Source organism: Mesocricetus auratus, unplaced genomic scaffold, assembly GCF_017639785.1.
Source record: "Mesocricetus auratus isolate SY011 unplaced genomic scaffold, BCM_Maur_2.0 Super-Scaffold_100003, whole genome shotgun sequence".
In the NCBI taxonomy this organism is placed as follows: domain Eukaryota; kingdom Metazoa; phylum Chordata; class Mammalia; order Rodentia; family Cricetidae; genus Mesocricetus; species Mesocricetus auratus.
The window spans coordinates 83,040,512-83,062,086 of record NW_024429188.1 but is presented as its reverse complement, the minus strand read 5'-3'; the positions used below and the strand labels follow the sequence as shown (position 1 = coordinate 83,062,086).

General features: G+C 34.3%; 1 protein-coding gene across 1 annotated transcript in view; it reads right to left on the bottom strand.

The window, feature by feature from the left end:
• Positions 1–21,575, bottom strand: part of Htr2c (5-hydroxytryptamine receptor 2C) — a 215,396-nt gene that overhangs the window by 5,112 nt on the left and 188,709 nt on the right. The window contains exon 5 of the mRNA XM_040744524.1: positions 19,088–19,288. Within this exon, the coding sequence (XP_040600458.1) occupies positions 19,088–19,288 (201 nt within the window). The remainder of the gene's footprint in view (positions 1–19,087; positions 19,289–21,575) is intronic.

Below are 21,575 nucleotides of genomic sequence, written 5' to 3'. Positions count from 1 at the left end.
ACCTGTACATGAAGTTCCAACTTGCCACCGAAAATGCTGGTGTCATCTTTGAGATCTGAGAGACACCTGAAGTGCCTAGGGAAGTTGTCTTAGACTGGTTACAAGATCGGTGCACATTGGTATCTTTCAGAGCCCAGCTCTGGAGGACTGTGAGCTGTTAACAGATTTTTCACCTTCCTAAGGAATCTAAGGAAAGCCTTGTCAAGAGATAATAGGTGGTAGCAGCAAGGACAGCTATTATGTACTTGGGTATATGAGGCCAATTGTTCCTCCCTCTCTGTGTTTGTGTGTGCTTACACAGTGCACATATGTGTGAGATGCTATAGAATGTCTATAAAGTTAAGACGGCAGTTTTCATGAGCTCGTTTTCCCCTTTCAGAACTGAACATGGGTCATCGGACTTAGAGAAAGGGGTGTTTACATCCTGAGCCATCATCTCACCAGCCTCTGTGAGACCATTTTATACCTGGCATTCTTTTGTATAGTTTTAGGTACATTGAAGAGAGTAAATCTGATAGCTGTCTTTTATTTCATCCACTCTCTGTGTCACATGCTAAGTCATGTGTATTATGGATAACACAGGTGAAAAATGCTTTATCTGAATTTGGTTAAAACCATGTACAATTGGTATAATTTGGTCAAGTAGTTTAACCTCTTTACTAAATATGTGTAATCATAAATTTGTTTCTGGAAGCCATGAATGCAGTCAAAAAACAAGAGGATTTAACTTTTAAAAACACCATAAGTACAATATCAATAATGATAACAACAATCATAGTAACAGCAATAATAACAATATATCATTCACAGACTATTTTATTAATACTTTAATAACTTAAGAAGTAGTATCAGCAGTTCTCAAAGTGTGCTTCAAAGACCCAGAGCCTCTGTGACTCTTATAATTCTTGGGTGTAGTTTTCCTTTTCCAACTTTTATTATATTTTAGAGTTTTGTAAACATAACTCAGCCTGGTTGAAATTCTGATTGTACTACCTTAACCTTCTGAGTACTTTTTCATATTTCTGTCTTTGAAACATCCCAATTGGTTGAATGCATGTATGTATTGAGGAATTTAGCTGGTATTGTATCAGTAGAAATTTTAAAATTCAAACCTGCCAAACAATGCTTTTATTTCAGAAAAATTAAAATTGTATCAATTGTCTTAAAAATGTGGAACATGTTAATATTAAGCAGGTTTATTTTATTATCATTATTTAAAGGAAAATGATTCATCAGGGTCTTTTTAAACTTTTAATGTGTAATATCACAAACAATAATATTAATACTACTGATGCAATATATAATCAACATAAATAAAGGTCCTTGAAAGTTCTTAAATGTTTTGAAAAATATCAAGGGTCCTTAAACCAAAGAGTTTGAGAACACCTATTTTGTGTTCATCGGTAAGTTATTTAGCAGATATGTAAAGTCTTCCTTATCATTTTCAATTCAAGCAATAGCAATTAATGTGTTATTATACCATTAAGCAAATAACAGTACTATTACCAATAATATACCATAAATGCATTAATATATTCCCATAAAAATTTAGAAAATCACTTATTTGGTCAAGCTAACTTCAGAAATTTAAATTTAGCAAATATGTACTCTTTAATATTTTTTACATCCGTGATTTGATCAAGTGAGAAGGGTAGAAATGAACTACTCTTGACATCATAAACCAATAATAATTTCAGTGACAAAACAATTTTTTACTCAATTTTTAAAAAGTTTCCATATAGTTCATACATTATTTAATTAAATGCAGACATTAAAATAATTATCAATGGAACTAATTTAATATTTCTGAAGTCAACTTTGATAAGGCTGTGTCATCTTAGATATTAGAAACAGTGAAAACAAGTTATAATTGAGTAATACTATGAACAGCAGGTGTTATTTAAGCTAATAGTCAAATATTAGGCATGACTATCTCATAAATTTCTTTAAACTTTGAAAAATAGTTTTATCAGTAATAATTTTAATATTATTTAAAGATAATCTTCAATAAGCATATAAAAATCTAACTCAACAGTATAAAGACATTGATTTCAGTAATATATATGTATATATTTCAAATTTTTGAAAATATTATATATTACTATTATGTGTATTTCTATAGAAGTATGATATATTATTGTTACTTAATTATTAAGGTTATTTAATCTTTAAATGAATCTTCAATAAGCATGCAAAATATAGCCTAACATTATTATTATAAAAACAACTACTACTGCTGCCATTACAACTCTCACTCATTAAAGATATTCTCTAATAAATTGTTAATTTAGTGACAATCATATTATATTTACATGCATTATTCCATTCTAATTTAATATAAACTCATTTTTTAAATTATTTTACTGCAAAATGTAAGCCTGAGTATTACTGGGTCTTACACTTGCTTTACATTACAAACTCTGTCTATATTTACTATCATATTCTAGTCTCACAGAAAACTCATTTAATGAGATTATTTTACTCCAAAAATCTAAATCTAGAATTATCTATGTATAAATGCACTGTATTAGTTCCTAAAACCTTGAATTCAAGCAACACAGATCTGTTCTTTTCAAGCCATCAGATAATATTTTTGCCAATGACGCTAAAGTGAATATTTATTTTTTAATCATTTTGGGGTTTATGATGTGCCTATTAAGTGATAATATATTATAATCATTGTTGACTAGATAGCAGTTGTCAAATCGTTCTCATATTTAGCAAACTGGGTTTGATAACCTTCAGTAGACACCCAGTAACAATATTCATGAAATGGTTATATTATAGCAGTGCAGCAATACTATGACAAACAAACAAACAAAAAGCTACAATAGTCACAAAAAGTTCTAGAGTTGGAAACACTTTCTTTGTCTTTTAAACTTAGGTCATTGTTGTTGGGAGAGAAAGTAGTCTTAATGGAATAATAAACAGATTGTCAAGATATGGGTAATAAATGATTGGAGAATGGTGATATGTAAAGGATGTTTGAATAAAATTCCTGGAATAGCCTCTCCAACAAAATAAAACTCTTGATTAGAGAAATTGCTGTGGATCTTTGGAGGCGCCTCTGATATATCTGTTTTCAATTGCTAAGTAATGCAGGGAGAGTGTACTTTTCAAGGACATTCTAGGCAGACCAAACTGAGGACTAATCCCTTGACTCCTGCTGTGAGTCCCTTGAATAGCATAGTTAACCACATGTGATGAAAGACTATTATTAGGAACTGGAGGAGAAGTTGATATGGGGGAGGTGGGGGAACCTGAGAGGAGAGGGGGCATAGGAAACTGTGGTGAGGATATAATATATAAGAGAAGAAAAATAAATAGATAGCAACTAAAAAGAACATAGGAAAACAGTGCTTTTAAATTTTCAGATGACAAATTGTTGCTAATATTTGGAGAGTTGGCATTTTGTAATTATGATTAAGGATTGGTTCATTTATGGTGTTGGTGGTATGGGAACTTTAACGACCCCATAGTAAAATTGGAACCTCAAGGATTTTAGCTTTGATCAAAGAAAGAATGCAGGCATATTTTCATGTGTATATGAATAGGTATATACGTATGCATATGTATTTATAGGACATTGGATGCTATTATAGTGCTAAGAATTTCTCACATCATGTTGAGAAATTGTGATCTAAAAGAAGACGGTAAGAAATAAATCACAAAGAGACTGAGCTTACAGGTGGAATGTCTGGGGAACAGAAAGTGCACTTGGCCAGAAATGTATGCAGAAATGCGTAAGGGAAGATCTTATATTAACTACAATACCGCATGTGGAGAAGAAATTTTCAGGAGCACTCTTAGATGACCACATTATCACCACAGACTAATGTAGCTTGAGGAAAGTAACTATTCATGGATGACAAGGAACTTAGATATTGAAGGTAAACAGTGGGGTTAAGAGAACTCAAAAACACAGAAAACAAACCTTTAAGAATGAAAGGCGAAGGTCCCTAAGGAGACAAAGTGAGATACAATCAGAAAAAAATGACAAATGGCAGAATGAAAATTTTTTCTTATGGGAACTGTTGGAAGCATGAATAGGTAGCAGCAACTGTCAGGGCCTACACAAAAAGTTAGAAAGTAACAGAAGTGGGAAATGATTTGCAAAATTAGCTGAATTGTTGACTGGATCCACAAAGTGGTTGACATAGATGTTTCTCAATTCCAAGCAACAACCAGAAATAAAATGAGGTCTTTGTAGAAGACGTGATAGTTGAGCACTCATATGATACAAAGAAACTATCCAGGAGAATAAGTATGAAGAGGTTGGAAAAACAGACAAGAGAACCTGGGAATATATGGACATTTAGGTCCCAGAAGGAAAATAAAGCCTCAGGATGAAGGTGGATTCAGTTCTCTAATAAACACATAAAAGAGAGATGATTATATAAGGGGAAATGGAAACCCAAATGAAAGGAGAAAAAGGGATTAAAGGTCAGGGATGAGTTGCTGACATCTTTAGGCAGTTCCATTGGAAGTGCAAAATAACTCTTATTCTTCAAAAGTAGCACCAGGGCAGTAGTTCTCCACGTGCAGATCATGACCCTGCTGGAATCATATTTTTGTATTCTGTGTAAAGATGTGGTTCTGTTTTATTTCACCTGCCTAAGGTATCTTCTGATAGGTTACATAAAGAGCTGGATGGTCAATAGCTAGGCAGGGCAGGATAGGCTGGAGTTCTGGGCTGAGATAGGAATTCTGGGAAAGAATTGGGCATGAGGATTTGACAGTGTGACATGGAGGAACTCTGACATACAGTATGGAGAAAAGGTAACAAGCCTCTTGGCAGAATGTATATTAATGTAAATGGGTTAAATTATAAGTGCTAGTTGGAAACAAGCCTAAGTTAAGGTCAAGTATTCATACATAATAAGTCTCTGTGTCAGTATTTAGTAGCTGATGGCCCAAAGAAAATCCCACTGTATGACCCCATTTGGTAAACCTCTATCATCAAAAATATCAACATTATGATTCATAACAGTAGCAAAATCACAGTTATTGAGTATCCACAAAAATAATTTTAGGGTTAGGGTCACCAAAACATGAGTAACTGCATTTGGAAGGGTGAGGACCAGTGATGCAGAGGAAGAGGGAAGCAGTGGTAACTGCAGGCTTCCCACCAGTGCTTCATGGCAGATGGGATCACATCCAATGTGAGTCCATGGGGGAAAGGACAGGACTGTTGCAGGACTCAACGTGGGTTGGGTTATGTTAGAGCCACTTGCAGGGAATCAATATAAAAATCTTGACTATTTGTGTTCAGAGTTCTGGAGACAGATGCAGGTTAGTCCCATAATTTTTCTTAAAAGGGGAAATTACAAAGTCATGATTTTTAGAGGGAATGCTGGTGACTAAAGGGGAACCTGGAAACTCTGAAGTAAAAGTTTGGAATTTTTTCTTGTAATTGTGTACTTCTTTTTAAGAATATTGTTCCTCAAGGAAAACAAAATGATATATAAGAGACTTCAAAGGAGCTGAATTATTTTAATATTAATGGTATTGTTAGAAATAGTAATACATTCACTCTTTTTATGGTTCAAACAAATGAACCTAAGGGTCTTGCAAGTGTTAGAGTCACATTCCCAGTCCACTTTTTTGTATTTACATTTTGAGATAGTCTCACTAAATTGCTCAGGATGGTCTTGAATTTTTCTCTAACCCAAGCAAGCCTTGAATTTGTGATCCTCCTGCCTCAGCCTCCAGAGTGCCTGGGATTAAAGTCCTGTGCAAGTAGTTCAGACTTTGTACCTGATTTGTAATTAGTGCAGTAAGTAACAAAGTCTAGTGAAATTTAGAAATAGCTAATGAGCATCTACCATATACACTGTTTGTTTCAGAACTGAAAGTGATTTGAAAATATCTGCAGTTCGTGTTGGTGATATAATTCAAACATCCAAATGCTTTTTCTGCTACATTGCATATAATTATAGTTAAGTCAACAGAGTCTCAAATTTCATATATTGGTTAGGTAAAATATATTTTCAAATTCAAAATTTAAAACAAATGTCATGTTATGTTAGCTAGTATTTAAACCAGCTTTGGGTCCTAACAAACAATTACAGAAACTCTTCTAAAAACCGTGGCAGTACAACACAAAACAAACTCAGTAGTACTTTTGGATGTTTTTGGTTTTTGTTTGTTTTGTTTTTGTCTCTCTCATGCTTTGAGCATTTTTTAACCTTACAGATCTTTTATTTATAGTTTGTGGTTTCTGATTTTGTTTTTATGGGTTTTCTGTGTGTGCAAAAATGTTTCTCAGTGTCTGTAAATATTTCTTGTGTTATTTCTTTGACTATATTTTTTGGGTTTTCTTTTGTCCTTTACTGGTTTGTTTGTATTTAATTTATCTTGTTATTACTCACATGTCTGTTTGTGTTATAATGAGAGAAAAAATGGTATGAATTTGAGTGGGTGGGTAAGTAGAGAGGAACTTGGACAACCTACAGGAAAGGTAACTATAATTAGAATATTTTAAATGGAAAAATATATAATATGAAAAAAGCTACTTTTAATTGAAAAGTAAAACATTTTAAAAAGAGCATTTTATAGTAGTTGTTGAGGAACTTATAGAAAATACACACTCCTACTAATAATATTCAGAAACTCAGAATAAATTTTGAGCAACAATAACAAAATATTTTAAGGTACTTGAAACTAAACAAGAATTTAAAAAACTAAAAGGAACCCAGGCATTCCATTGAAAGTTTGGAATTATGGGAAGTGAATTTCCACTTCCTATGTCCTTTGCCTGAGGGTCTTCTCTAGAACTAGAAAATTCAATGTCTAACTGAACTTGGAGTCAGAGTAAAGAATTCAGGACTGCCAAAAGAACTAGAATAGGAGTGGTAGAACCAGTGAAAGAAGGAATCACAGAGTGGGGGAAGCCTGGAATTGCCATGAAGACTTCCCTTGAGTTCCTGATTGGCACCTGAATCTTCTATGAGCAGGACTCTGACGAAAACATGGTGCCAGCATCATTTAAGAGGTTTAACATACTTAGAATGATTTTAATATCATCTCTTTCAGGGAAAAGAGAGTTTGGAATTGGCATTATATAAAGTAAAAGGGGCCAAGTATACATCTTGAGCATTTCACTAATTGTAGGAAAGAACAACCTTTAAGGAGAAAGTTGTTTCCCTTCTTTTTGATTTTATTGTTCTCTTTTCTTTTGACATGGTCTTTTGCTATGTTGCTCAGGCTGGCCTGGACTTCACTTTGCAGTTCAGTATGGCCATGAACTCACAATCTTTCTGCTTTAGTAGCTCTCATTCTGGGTTCACATACATGCAATGACACAGTCAGCTTGCTCTTTTCTTAAATCTGTAACCTTAGACTGAAAGCAGACCTGCATCTCACTGTTACTAAAACAAAACAAACTATCCAAGGTTTCTTCAATAATATCTTTTACAAGGTTTCTAGAGATACAAAGAATGGAGGAATATACCCAAGGCGATATAAGTCAACAGAAACATATCAACACATAAACTTGACTATTAGAATTAACACAGAAGAACTTTATCATAAATATGCTGGTCACCCAGAAATGATAACTATAGTAGATGTAGAAATGGACATTTAAGTATGGGTGCAAAAACGAAAGAAAATCTTGAAACTGAAAGATACACTCTTTGAAAAACCAGATAGGATAACTAGTAAAAGCAGTAGCTGGTGAATATGAAAGTCAATGTAAATCATCTAAACTTAATCACAGTGAAAAACACCATTGCATCTCGGTGGTGGAGCATACATCCAATCCCAACATTTGGGAAACAGTCACAGGCAGATATCTGTGAGTTCGAGGCTAGCATGGTCTGGTTACACAGAGAAACCCTGTCTCCAAATACAAAAAATGAAAACTAAATCAAAACAACAACAACAAAAAAACGAAGAAACATTATTGCAAAGAGTTGGATCTATGATTGTAGTCTTGACGTAGTTCCTAGACCTCAACTTGCCACAAAGGAATTGTAAAACTTTCTGAAGTATGAGACAACTCTTTTTAGGAGTAGAATGGTTTTAAGAAAAACACATAGCCGTATGTTTAAGTTTCTACCTGTATATAATGTCTTGATTATGGAACAGAGAAGTGTGCTCAAGCAGAGACTGGCTATCCTAGTGATCGAGGGAGGCAGAGGACAAAAAAGGCACTGCAAATTGCTCTGATTTCCTGGACAAATGATAGACGAGGAAGACATGCAGAGTGGGAGAGAGGCAAATATCCACTCATGACCCCTACAAGTTCCTGCTTGAGGACTAGGTTGCTCATATACAAGAGATACTCTTTAAGATGTCGTGGAGAGTGGCAGCTATCAAGATAAGAACAGAAAACATACAAGAGGTGGCCTAAGTCTGTCTTACTCAGAATGATGATATGTCATTGCTACCTTACTAGCACTGCAGGTTGCTAACATAAGGGGAAAATGCTCAGTAGTGAGCAAGATCTTACTGTAATGTGACCTGAAACCTCAGCATGAGCAAGGAGACCAGCTAGTAAATGACCAATATGCCAGTCTAAAATGTAACACCATGGAACTGAAATGATGCATTCTATACTCTTTCTGATGCCTTATTAAAAATAGAAACTTAATATATCAGGCTAGTTTCCCATTTTCCATCAAAGATATTTAATGACGTAAAACAAATGAATGGAAAATTTAAAAGCACAGAGTAAAATGTCTGAATATGAAGTAAGAAGTCCACCTTAAAAGGATTGTTAAAGGTGGGAGAAAAAAATAAGGAACCAGAACCTGTTGACAGGACCACAAAAGATTTTGAATAACAAAAAACCCCCATAAACTAAATTAGAGAAATGAATAGGAAGCAATTTATCTGACATTCAAATAATGTTTTAGAATAAGAGGAGAAAGAATAGGACATGAATGCACTTGAGGAAATAAAGACAAAAATTGACTCAATTGGATGAAAATGTATGCATCTCTAGGAACTTGTTAATCATCAAACATTTAGTAAAACAAATTCAAAAGAAACAGAATCAAATACCACAAGGAATTATTTAAGAATATGAATTTTTAAATATGAAAGATAGTGAGTGGAATATTCAATGGAAAAAAGAAAACATCTTCAACAAATGGTGCTGGCAGAACTAGATACTGGCATGTAGAAGACTGCAGATAGATCCATGTCTATCACCATGCACAAAACTTAAGTCCAAGTCGATCAAAGACCTCAACATAAATCCAGCCAAACTGAACCTGTTAGAAAAGAAACTGGGAGGTACCGTTGAATGAATTGGTACAGGAGACTGCTTCCTGAACATAATTCCAATAGCACAGTCACTGAGGTCAACAACTGATACATGGGACCTCCTGAAACCAAAAAGCTTCTGTAAAGGAAAGGGCACAGTCAACAAGACAAAAAGGCAGCCCACAGAATGGGAAAAGATAGTCACTAAACCTACATCTGACAGAGGGCTGATCTCTAAAATTTATAAAAAACTGGAAGAAGCAAACCTCCAAAACACCAAAGTATCCAATTAAAAAGTGGGATACAGAACTAAATAGAGAATTCTCAATAGAGGAATCTAAGATGGCTGAGAGGTACTTAACAAAGTGCTCAATATTCCAAGCCATCAGTGAAGTGCAAATCAAAACAACTCTGAGATACCATCTTACTCCTGTCAGAATGGCTAAAAATCAAACCACCAATGACAGTTTATGCTGGAGAGGATTGCAGAAAGGGGAACACTTCTCCATTGCTGGTGGAAGTGCCAACTCGTACAGCCACTTTTGGAAATCAGTATGGAGATTCCTCAGGAAAATGGGAATCAGCCTACCACAAGACCCAGCGATTTCACTTTTAGGCATATACCCAAAAGATACACATTCATACAACAAGGATGTTTGTTCCACTGTATTCATAGCAGCATTATTTGTAACAACCAGAACTTGGAAGCAGCTTAGAAACACCTCAGCCGAAGAGTGGATAGAGAAAATGTGGTACATTTACACAATGGAGTACTATTCAGCGAGAAAAAGAAACAAAGGAATCTTGAAATTTTCAGGCAAATGGATGGAACTAGAAGAAGCCATCCTGAGTGAGGTAACCCACTCACAAAAAGAGAAGCATGGTATGTACTCACTCATGTATCGATTTTAGACATGGATCAGCAGAGTGCCAGCCTACAATCCCACTGCGAGAGACTCTGGGAAACAGAACCTTCAACCAATGACTGATGGAAGCAGAGGCAGACACCCACAGTTAAACACTGAGCAGAACTCACAGAACCCAGTGAGAGAAAGGGAGGACTGATGAGCAAAGGGATCAAGACTGGGCTTGTTTAGCCCACAGAAACAGCTGACCTGAACAAGGGGGGAACCCTTGGACCCCAGACTGATGGCTGGGAATCCAGCATGGGACTGATCAAGAGCCCCTGAATGTGGATGTAATTGAGGAGGCCTAGACAATCTGTGGGGCCTTGGGTAGTAGATCAGTATTTATCCCTGGCATACAAATGGACTTTGAGTGTCCATCCCGCAATAAGAGATGCTCTCTCGGCCTTGACTCTTGTGGGAGGGTCTAGGCCCTGCCCTGAATGAAATGACAGACATGGATACCCCCCATGGAGAGCCTGACCCTCCCTTGGGAAAGGAGTGGGGATTGGGGGAGGGGGGATGGAGGGTTGGTGGGAGGGTGTGGGAGGAGGGGAGGGAGAGGGAGAGTGAGTTGGAATTGACATGTGAAGCAACATTGTTTCTAATTTAAATTTAAAAATAATAAAAAAAAACTTAGGGAGTGGAAAAATGGCAAATCTCAAAGAGAATTAAATTTGGACACTTTATAACACAGAAATATTGCTAGATTTCAGTGTGAGAAAAGTGCTTCAGCAAGTCTTTGAGGATAAAAAGAAAGGATATGAGCAAGAAGCAGTGAAGAATTCATAAATATTATGTGACTATAAGATTTACTGTGATACAGCAGCTGGGCTTGGTGGTATGTGTCTAGAATCCCAATGGTCAGCAAGCTGGCTCATGAGAATCAATGTAGGCCTGGTCTACATAGCGAGTTTCAACTTAATAAGGGCTACATAAGGAGACCCTTCCCCTTCGTGTGTGTGTGTGTGTGTGTGTGTGTCTGTGTGTCTGTGTCTGTGTGTGTGTGTGTGTCTGTCTGCCTGTCTTTTCTGTCTGCCTGCCTGCCTGTCTATCTGCCTGCACCTGCAAATACACATTACACACAAATTGTGGGAATTATTAAAGTGATTCTACTCATAAATTTAGTATATCTCTGAGTCTGGAAAACAACTAACAATTGATTGGGATGAATTAATGAAGTACATTTTATTTCCTATCTTAATTTAAATACAGGGAGGTATATCTACAAGGCAATGCCAGAGTTCAAAAGGCTTATTAAGAAGTTTATTGACCACCAGGAGGCAAAGGCAGAAGACAGAAGGCAGAAGGAGAAGAAGGAGAAGAAGAAGAAGGAGGAGGAGGAGGAGGAGGAGGAGGAGGAGAAAAAGAAGAAGAAGAAGAAGAAGAAGAGGAAGAGGAAGAGGAAGAGGAAGAGGAAGAGGAAGAGGAAGAAGAAGTTTATTGTAGAAAAACAGATTTGGAAGCGACGTCTATAAAAATAGCAGAGTTTGGACTTAGAAAATATTTTCTTCTCAGTCAAAAGAAGAGAATGCCTGAGGAAAAGTAGAATTAGAACTCTAGGACTGTAGAAAATAATCAAAGAGTAGCAACAAACAGGGGAAACATTGATCATTGATGCAAGAAATTCTTGCTATTGTCAAGAACCAAAGCTTTCATCATTTCTTGTACCAGTGGCAGCCTTGAGTAATAGCTGATGTCCTGATACAATGGTAGAAACATGGAAAAGATCTTTCAAATAGAGGAATTCATATTATATATATATATATGCCATGTTTTGGTGTTGTGAATATATCATGTATATGTGAATATATGTGAATACTGTGGAATACAGGAAAATGTATTTTTGTTTTTGCATCAGAGCACGTAAGTATATGAAGCAAAATTTTCAAAAGTACATGGGACATGTTTCAAGACAGAGCTAGAAAAGAAACCTCAAATTAAAAAAGAATCATATAGAGTATGTTTCTGACCATTTCAAGGGAAATATAAATTGAAAACAAAGAATGCTTTGGAAACTATAGAAATCCAAGGAAATTAAATAATTTTCTCCTTCAAAATTTGTTTACTTTTTATTTGTGTGTATGTGTCTACATGAGCTTATGTGCACCACATGCATACAAGAGCCCATGGACTTCAGATAAGCTCATTGGATCCTCTAGAACTGGAGTTACAGACAGTTGTGAGCTGACATGTGAGTTCTGGGAACCAAACACAGGTCCTTTGCAAGAGAATAAACTAGCTTAGTGACTGAACAATTCCCCCACCTCCAACAATTTATTCTTGAACAACTTATGTATCAAAACCAGAATTTAAAAAACAGAAAAGAGAAATACCACATACTAAAATAGTGACGAAAACAGAATAAAGTAGTCAGATGTGCTAGTGAAAAATTGGCAATTCTGAAAGCAAAGACACATTTATACTCAATGGATCTTTAATAAAAGTAAAAAGACATTTATCAGTAAAAGAATAAATTGTGCTGGGAAAATTGGATGTCCAGATACAGAAGTATTAAACTAGCTCTCTATTGCCATATGTAAAAATCAACTAACGAAGCCGGGTGGTGGTGGCACATGACTTAAATCACAGCACTCAGGAGGCAGAGGCAGGTGGATCTCTGTGAGTTCGAGGCCGGGCTGGACCAACAGCCTCCAAAACATACAGAGAAACCCTGTCTCGTAAAACCAAAAAAAATCAACAAATAAAGGATTAAAGAGTTAAATATTGCACATGAAACTACATAAATAGAACAGAAGACTGTTTTAGAACATTGGATTGAGGCAGGCTTTTGGAGAATATGCTAAAGTATAGGACACAAAAGTGGAAATATTCAAATGGGTTTACATCAAATTTTATTTTAAAAATCTGAGCTGGGCAGTGGTGGCACATGCATTTAATTCCAGTACCCGGGAGGCAGAGGCATGCAGATCTCTGTGAGTTTGAGACCAACCTGGTATACAGAGCAAATTCCAGGACAGCCTCCAAAGCCACAGAGAAACCCTGCCTCGAAAAACCAAGAAAAAATCTGCACAGAATAGGAAACAGTCTACAGAGTTAGAGCAAACTTAGAGATTTCAAGAAATTAACTTTCAAACTGTATATCTGATAAGAGGCTAATAACAAGAATGTACAAGGAAATCAAACAACTCAATAGCAACATTAGAAACTCATAAAGCTCCTACTAAACATTTCTCAAAGGAATTTTAAATAGTCAATCATATATATCAGAATCTCCACATCATCAGTAATCATAAGGAAAATGCAAACAAAAGTCACAGTGAGATAGAGTTAGGATTCTACGAAAAAAAGAAGAAATATAGCAAATGGTGATGAAGTGGTAGAGAAATGGGACCTTATACGTGTAGTTATTGAGAATGTAAATTAATATAGTCATTATGAGTATTGAGTTTCCTCAGGAAATTAAAAAGTTAAATTAAATAAAAATATGATGCAGTAATTCAATTACTGGGTATATTTCTGAATGAGACTAAATGAGTCCATCAAAAATTTGCATTTTCACATTCTTTGCAGCACTGCTTGTAATAGACAAGAAATAAAAACAAGGCATGCACATTAACTGATGAGTGGTTACAGAAAATTTAATGTATGTACATGATGGTACAATATAGGGATGCATCCTTGGAATTTGCAACAAACTAGATGTGACTGGATATTACTGTGCTTAGTGAAATAAGCCAAGCCCAGAAAGAAAAATGATACAAATCTTGCTCATATACTGAACTTAAAAATTGTTGATTGCATTACAGTTGAAAGTAAATTTGAGAGAATAGGAGGGAAGTATTGTAAAATGCTGACACAGTCATTGATATGAAAATTAAATTAAAAGCTCAATAGTAGATTTGCTATGTCAAAAAGACAGAAACAGCAAATATGGAGAGAGACAGAGAGACAGGGACACTGACTGAGATAATGCACTGTGAAGAATAAAAATAGTGAAGAAAAATCAAGAGATTCTCAGACTCATGTGAGATACCCTCAAGTGTACCAATGCATACAAAATTGGGAGTTCCTTGTAGAACTAGTTCCAGGACAGCTTCCAAAGCCACAGAGAAACCCTGTCTCGAAAAACCAAAAAAAAAAAAAAAATTGGGAGTTCCATGAAGAAGTAGGTACAAAAAGGGTAAGAAAGAACATTTGAAGAAGTAATGGCCATTTGTTTAACTAATTTGAATAGAACTAATGTTCTATAATCCAATAAGCACCATGAACTCCAAGTAGAATAAAGTTTAAAAGGAGAATGGATAGAGATAGTATACTAAAATGTCCATGGGAGGCCTTCCCCTTTCTGAATGGTAATGTAGGAGGAGTAGATTGGGATGGGGGTAGATGGGAGGTGGTGGGAGAGGGAACAGTAGGACAGGAAGAATGGGGAACTTTGGTCAGTAAGTAAAATAAATTAAAAACCCTAAATAAAATAAAATATAAAGTGATAAGGAAAAAAATCAAATTACAAGGTCCATGCAAGAATCTCAGAAGCAGTTCACCACAAAAATAGACATGTCAAGATTAAATAATTTCTCTCCCCAAACTGTGAGCTGAAATGAAAGTACAGTAGTCTTCATAATGAAATAGTCTCAACTAAAAAGAAGCTAAAGTAATAAAAATGGCAACAAGTCAAGATGACACATGAATGACAAACTGATAGTCATCTAATGAAGAAAACTATAGAATACACAAAGAATAATTAACATAATTTAAAAAGAAGCAGCTAATTCCAAAGCAGAATTAAGACTCTACTACATAACTTTCACTGACAGGTTGAATAAATAAAAAATTAACAAGGAGGCAGACTCCCACAACTAAACACGGAGCTGAACTCAAGGAACCCAGTGACAGAGAGGGAGGACTTATGAGCAAAGGGGTTAAGACTGGGCTGGTTTAACCCCCAGAAACAGCTGACCTGACAAGGGTTAGCTCTTGAATCCCAGGCTGATGGCTGTGATTCCAGCATGGGACTGATCAAGACCCCCTGAACGTAGGTGTCAGTGAGGAGGCCTAGGTAATCTATTGGGCCTTAGGTAGTAGATCAGTATTTATTCTGGGTATACAAATGGACTTTGGGCGCCTATCCAACAATGAGAGATGCACTCTCACCCTGGAATCTAGGCCCTGCCCTGGATGAAATGACAGACTATGGGCACACCCATGGAGGGCCTCACCCTCCCTGGGGAAATGAGGGGATATTGGTGGGGTTGGTAGGAGGGCGTAGAAGGAGGGGAGGAAAGGGGAGGGACCTGGAATTGATATGTGAAGCAACCTTGTTTCTAATTTAAATTTAAAATAAAAATTAAAAAATTAACAAGGAACTACAGGACTTGATCTATGCTATGATATAAACCTAATATATATCTATAGAGTGTTCCACACAACAACAGCAGAATACATATTCTTCTCAAGTGCACCCACAATATTCGCAAATACATTATTACAAATAGATTTTCAAATAGTTAGAAAACATTCCTCAGTTAGCTTAAAAGGATTGAAAACAGGCAAAGTATATTTTCCAACTATGATGGAATAAAAGGAGAATTCAATAATGGAAAGGTAATTAGGGAAATTCTCAAATATAGGAAGTAATTGGGTTTATGGCAACCTGATCCTATATGAATAGTGACTCAAAGTAGAAACCATAAGATATTAAAAATATGTTAAGATAAATGAAAACACACCATAATAAAAATATGAGACACAATGTAAGTTTAGAAGAAAAACATTCCAGGTGCAATTTTCATGTTTTAAAAGATCTCAAGTGAATAAACTGATTTTTCCATTTAAAGTAGAGAATGGAGAATAAACCAAATCCAAAGAAGAGTCACTGAATGAAATTTCTCTCAGAAGGTGAATTAAGCTCAAGGTAAACAGGGAAATAGACATAACGAAGGAGCAAATATCAATGACATGGAAAGAGGAGGTAAAGAAGAAAATTAACGAGTAAATTTGCTTCTTGGAGAAATTCAGTAAAACTTGTATAACATTAGCAAAATTAAAAAGAAGAGAGACAGTAAAATGAAACCGTTAGGTAGACCTTAAAAGGATGATACAAGATTTATATATGCCGCTTTGTGCCAACACATTGGAAATATTAGGTAAAAAAACACAATTCTTTGAAAATGACTGTGTTCCAAAATGACATAAGAAAGAAAATGATAATATTCCTATTCATTTTGAGGTAACTAAATCAATGATTAAGATCTCACACACACACACACACACGACCTATTACATGACTAAATTGTTTAATTGTTCTAAACAAAAGTGATACTCTAAAAATCTTCTAAAGACTTAACAAGATAGAGAGACAGTTCCTCAAGCCAAAACTAGCCACTGAAGAAAACAAAATGACAAAGTAAACTATTTCTGTACAATTGATTTAAAAAGGTTAATTAAATTAAAAAAGAATCCAAAGACACAGAAATGAAAAATCCATTACCAAATGGAATCTACTTAAGCAATTCAAGGTTAATAACAATTCAAAAACATATCAACTATCCTAAGACAATAAAAGAGAAAATAAATCCAATAATCATCACACTAGATATGGATAAAACGATGTGAGGAAATTCATACCTATTATGAAAAGTCACAGATAATATGGAATAAAAGGGAATTTCCTGAACCGGATGAAAAAAAATTAAAGACCTGAACTAGCACACAACATTTGTTTATTTTTTCCCTATTCTAGGGCCTTATACATACCAGACAAGCCTTCTACCATGGAAGGCACACCCCTGCACACAAACGACACTCTAAATATTGAAATACCAAAACTTTTCTACTCAGACAATAAGGGAAAACGTCTTCTATCTCCACTTTCACTGAACACTGCTTTGCACACTCTATCAAGGTAATAAAGATAGGAAGGATCAAATGAAACTGTCATCATTTATAAGTGACATCATGGAGCATATATAGAAAACGGCAGAAACTCCTAATATCTCTTAGAAATGTCAAGTGAATTTAGCCAGATCTCTGGGCAAAGAATAAACACATAAAATTTAGGTGTATTTATTTATGTTTACCACCAATAAGCAATCTGAAACAAACATTTTAAAACCAACACTATTTACAATAACAGTCAAAGAAAGTAAATGCCCAGAGATGTGTTTACAAAAGATAGATGGAAGACTGAAAACTGTAAAATATAATTTAAACAACTTAAGTAAATATTTCTTTGTACATATGGATATGTGTATGGATTGCAAATCATAGTATTGTTTGACTTTACTCAGTTCAATTATGTTTTTTAAAAAACAAGATATTTTACTTTGGAGGCTGATTAGCTAATTTTGATTTTTATGAAAAGATTTTAAAATACGATGTATAATTTTGAAGACTACAGCTAAATGATTTACTCTAATTCATACTTATCAGGCTTACTGCTTGAAATAATATCTGTCCTTGAAGTTTTGTCTATCCTCTTCGGATGAATCCAAATTATTGTGTACTTACAAATTTATTATGTTATATTTTCTGGATGAATTTAATGTCTAATCATCCTGTAGTAAACATTCTACAGAATGTTTTTTTACCAAAATGTTATGCTTACTAATAATGTTGCTGTATAACATTTTTGTTAGTTTGTGAGAAATGGACCTTTTAAAAAATTTCAACTTTGTATTTTACATTCTTAATGTACTCTATATATCTTTATTATTTTTTCTAATTCTCACATTCTTAGACTATTTGGGTTATTTTTAGTTAATATCATTTGAGTTATATTTGGTTTTAATTCTGCCATTTATTATTTGTTTTATATTTTCTTATTTAATCTCTCTTCCTTTTATATCTTCAATATCTCATTTTAGATTTGTTTTATCTATAATGTTCATTTTTTAAAATCTGGAAGTTAGGCATTTCTGTTACATTCTTTTGATTCCCTTCTATGTACATGCTATTCTTTTTTCATCAAATCTTAATGTAAAATATAATTTTCTTTTAAAAATTTCATACTTGTATCTATCACCTTATATACTGATTTATGAATGGATGGAGTGTGGACTGAACTTCATAAGCATAATTGGCATATATAGATTGGTATGATTCTGTGGGAGGCTTCATGGCTTGTTACCTAAGGGTGTCTTGCTGTATACTCACAGAATCAGCACAACAAAGCAATCTTAAAAGTGATACAAGTTTATGTGCTTGACTAATCCAGAGATAAAACTTTAGAAGTTTAATGGAGAAACATCTGGATCTTGTTATAGTCTCCTTCTGAATGTTCCAAAGAAACACAGGTTGAAGATGAATTTTTTCATGAGATATATAAGTTCAATGGGGTGAGAGGAGAGGATTAGAAATGCTGTAACTTCCACCTAGTTAAAATTCTTTTTAATATCAACATGGTCAAAAAATTTATGGGTATCATAAGTATGTGAAATAACACGATCATTTATCTCTCCTTAAATAATTAGAATCTTTCAAAAAACAACATCTGTCTTTTTGTGTTTAAGCAGAACTCAAACACTAATTAAAATGGATGAGAAATAGTAGATTTTGTTTAATAGCAGCACAAATTTATATGTTTATTTCATGCCAATTCAAATTGAATTATTAATTTTTCCGTTAAAAATTTGAGGATAGAATATGCAAAAACTAGTAGATCAAATATTCTGGAAAAATCTTTCATAGATTTCAATGTTATAGTTTAAAAATTTAGGCTTTTTCTTTTATCTTTGTAGCCTTCATAACATTTTTATCTGTGTTGCAGAATCCATTGGTTTATTAATGTAAAAAATAATTTAGCTATAAAAAATTTATGCCTTCATATCCATATGCATTCTAATACTTTCATTATTTTTAACCCAAATATCAGATATGTAGGTTAAGAATAATTACTCGTCTCCCGATCAAACGCAATGTTACCAGTCGATGTCTGTAGGTTGTTCACAGTACATAATCCGAAGGTATTGAGCATAGCCGCTGCAATTCTATGGCCAGGTATTTACCTATTGATATTGCCCAAACGATGGCAATCTTCATGATGGCCTTAGTCCGCGAATTGAACCGGCTATGCTCAATAGGATTACGTATTGCTACATACCGGTCCAGCGATATGGCGCAGAGGTGCATGATGGACGCAGTTGAAAATAGCACATCTAGTGAGATCCAGACGGGGCACAAATATCTAGGTAAAGGCCAGACATAATCTAAAAGAGAAAATAGAGAAGACAAAAAAACATGTTATCCAATTTGTACCGTCTACACTTTTCCATTGTAGTCTACATATTCCTACCTCTCTACAACATTTTAAAGACAGTAAAATTTGATTGTTTTTTCCAGTGATGATGATGTTAGTAATATCAGTTACAATTTTTTATCACGGTACGCTTTACATAATATAAAAGCCCAGGCCATTTAGTCCCTTCACAATATTGTACAAACATGTCTTCCTTCTAGGCTTGGAATATTTCATTAGTCCAGAAGAAAAACACTATCCGTTAAGCAGACAACAACCCATTATTTGTTCCTAGACTCCTAAGAAAACTCTAGTTATTTTTTTCATTACAGATTTACATACTTTGGACATTTCATATAACTGGAATTATTTTTCATAGTGGGATTGTTGATAATTATGTTTGGAGACTTCTATGCACTTATTTATTTATTATTACTATGTTCCTGTCAATAGCTAATGGGGTGGTCACATGAGATTTTTCAGATGCTCTTATAATTGTTTTTAAATTCCCTTTATGGATTGTTTATTGTTGTATATAGTATTGAAATAATTTTAGTTTATGGATCCTGTGTGTAGTTTCCTCATGATTTTTCCTATATATGATCACAAATATTTCTGTTTCTTGTTTTTCAGTTTTCCGTGAATGTATTATTTCCAGTATGGTACTTTCTAATTTCCAAATTTGTACTTGGTTCCTTTTTATACTTCTAAACTTTTATTCCTTGTCTCCTTTAGTTCTTTGTTCACTATTCCCTTCAGCAATTTAAATAATTTAAGAAATTGATTTAAAATCTTTGATAATTCCATTCTTGGTCTTCCTGTTGTTAGTATCTGTTTTTTTCTCAAGGTGAACACCTTTTCTTATCACTATTTATGATTTTTTATTTTAGTTTTTGGAGACAGGGCTTCTCTGGATAGTCTTGGTTATCCTGGAACTTTCTCTGTAGACTAGGCTGGCCTTGATCTCACAGAGATTTACCTGCCTCAACTTCTCAAGTGCTGGGTTTAACTACTGCCTGACTTATGATTTTTAATATTAATGAAACTTGTGTATTTGGGAATATTTTAATTTGATGATGATGCACCTCTGTAAGTTAGATTTTCCTCTATCCCTATGGGTTGATGACACTTGCTACGTTGGACTTTTTTGGTTTGTTTTGCCTATTTAAAGTATGTTACAATTTTTCAAAGCCTGTTTTAATTGTCTTGTATAGATATTACACTTAATTTGAGTTTATACTGTAGTGTAGTTTAGGAAATGAAAAAAAAATACCCGGTACTGGTATGCAGCCCAGGCTGCTCTTAAATTCATGATTCTCCTATCTCAACCTCCAAAATTCTGGAAGTTTACCACCAGACTTGACTCTCACATACTTTTTCACTAAAATATTCTAAAACACTCTGTAGTTCAGAAAATAAAATATTTCCTTATTGCTTTCAACTTGACTCTGAGATTTCTCCTCAGTGCTTGGGGATGCTGTTTAAAACTTTTCTTTGTCCTCTGAAGTTCAGGGGTATCAGAAATGTCATCTTAGCCATCTGGTCAAGCCTGTATTTCATACTTATGTTTGTTATTTTCAGACCTTCATGGGTATACAGTTTATGTCTTTTACCAATTTAAGGACTTTTCAATCCTTATTTTTCAAATAGAATGTTCTGTCTTTTATCCATTGAGTCTCAAGCCATGCATATGTTGGAGAACTTTAATATATGATTTGATAATTTATTCCATGGGATGCATTATTTCTTTTCTGAGCATGTTTTGCTATCTGGTGCTGACTTTAATGAATCTCTCTTCAAAAGTACTGAATGCATTTTTTCTGTCATTTACCATTTGCTCTTATATCTATTCAAAAGATTTAAAACGCTTCACATATTATTTTTCAGCTCTTAAATTCCTTTTATTTTGTTGTTTCTAAAATAATTGTCTTAAAAGAATGTTAAGTATTTTATATATTGTGAGTCTTTGTAGTAGTACGTGTAATAAAAATTAATGCTCTGGATTCAGCAAATTCAGGCAAATAAACATATTGCTCATAAAATAAAATAAAATGTTTCATGTATTATTTTTCAGTTCTCAAATTCCTTTTATTTGTTGTTTCTATATGTCTTTTGAAAGCTGCAATTTCCAATGATTATGGACATAGTTTCCTTTATGCCATATCATAATACCAATAATAATAATAATCTCTGAATTTCAGTATCTGTATATTTTCAGGGTAGGCTTCTGAAAAGTGGGTCTATGCATATGCTTGAAT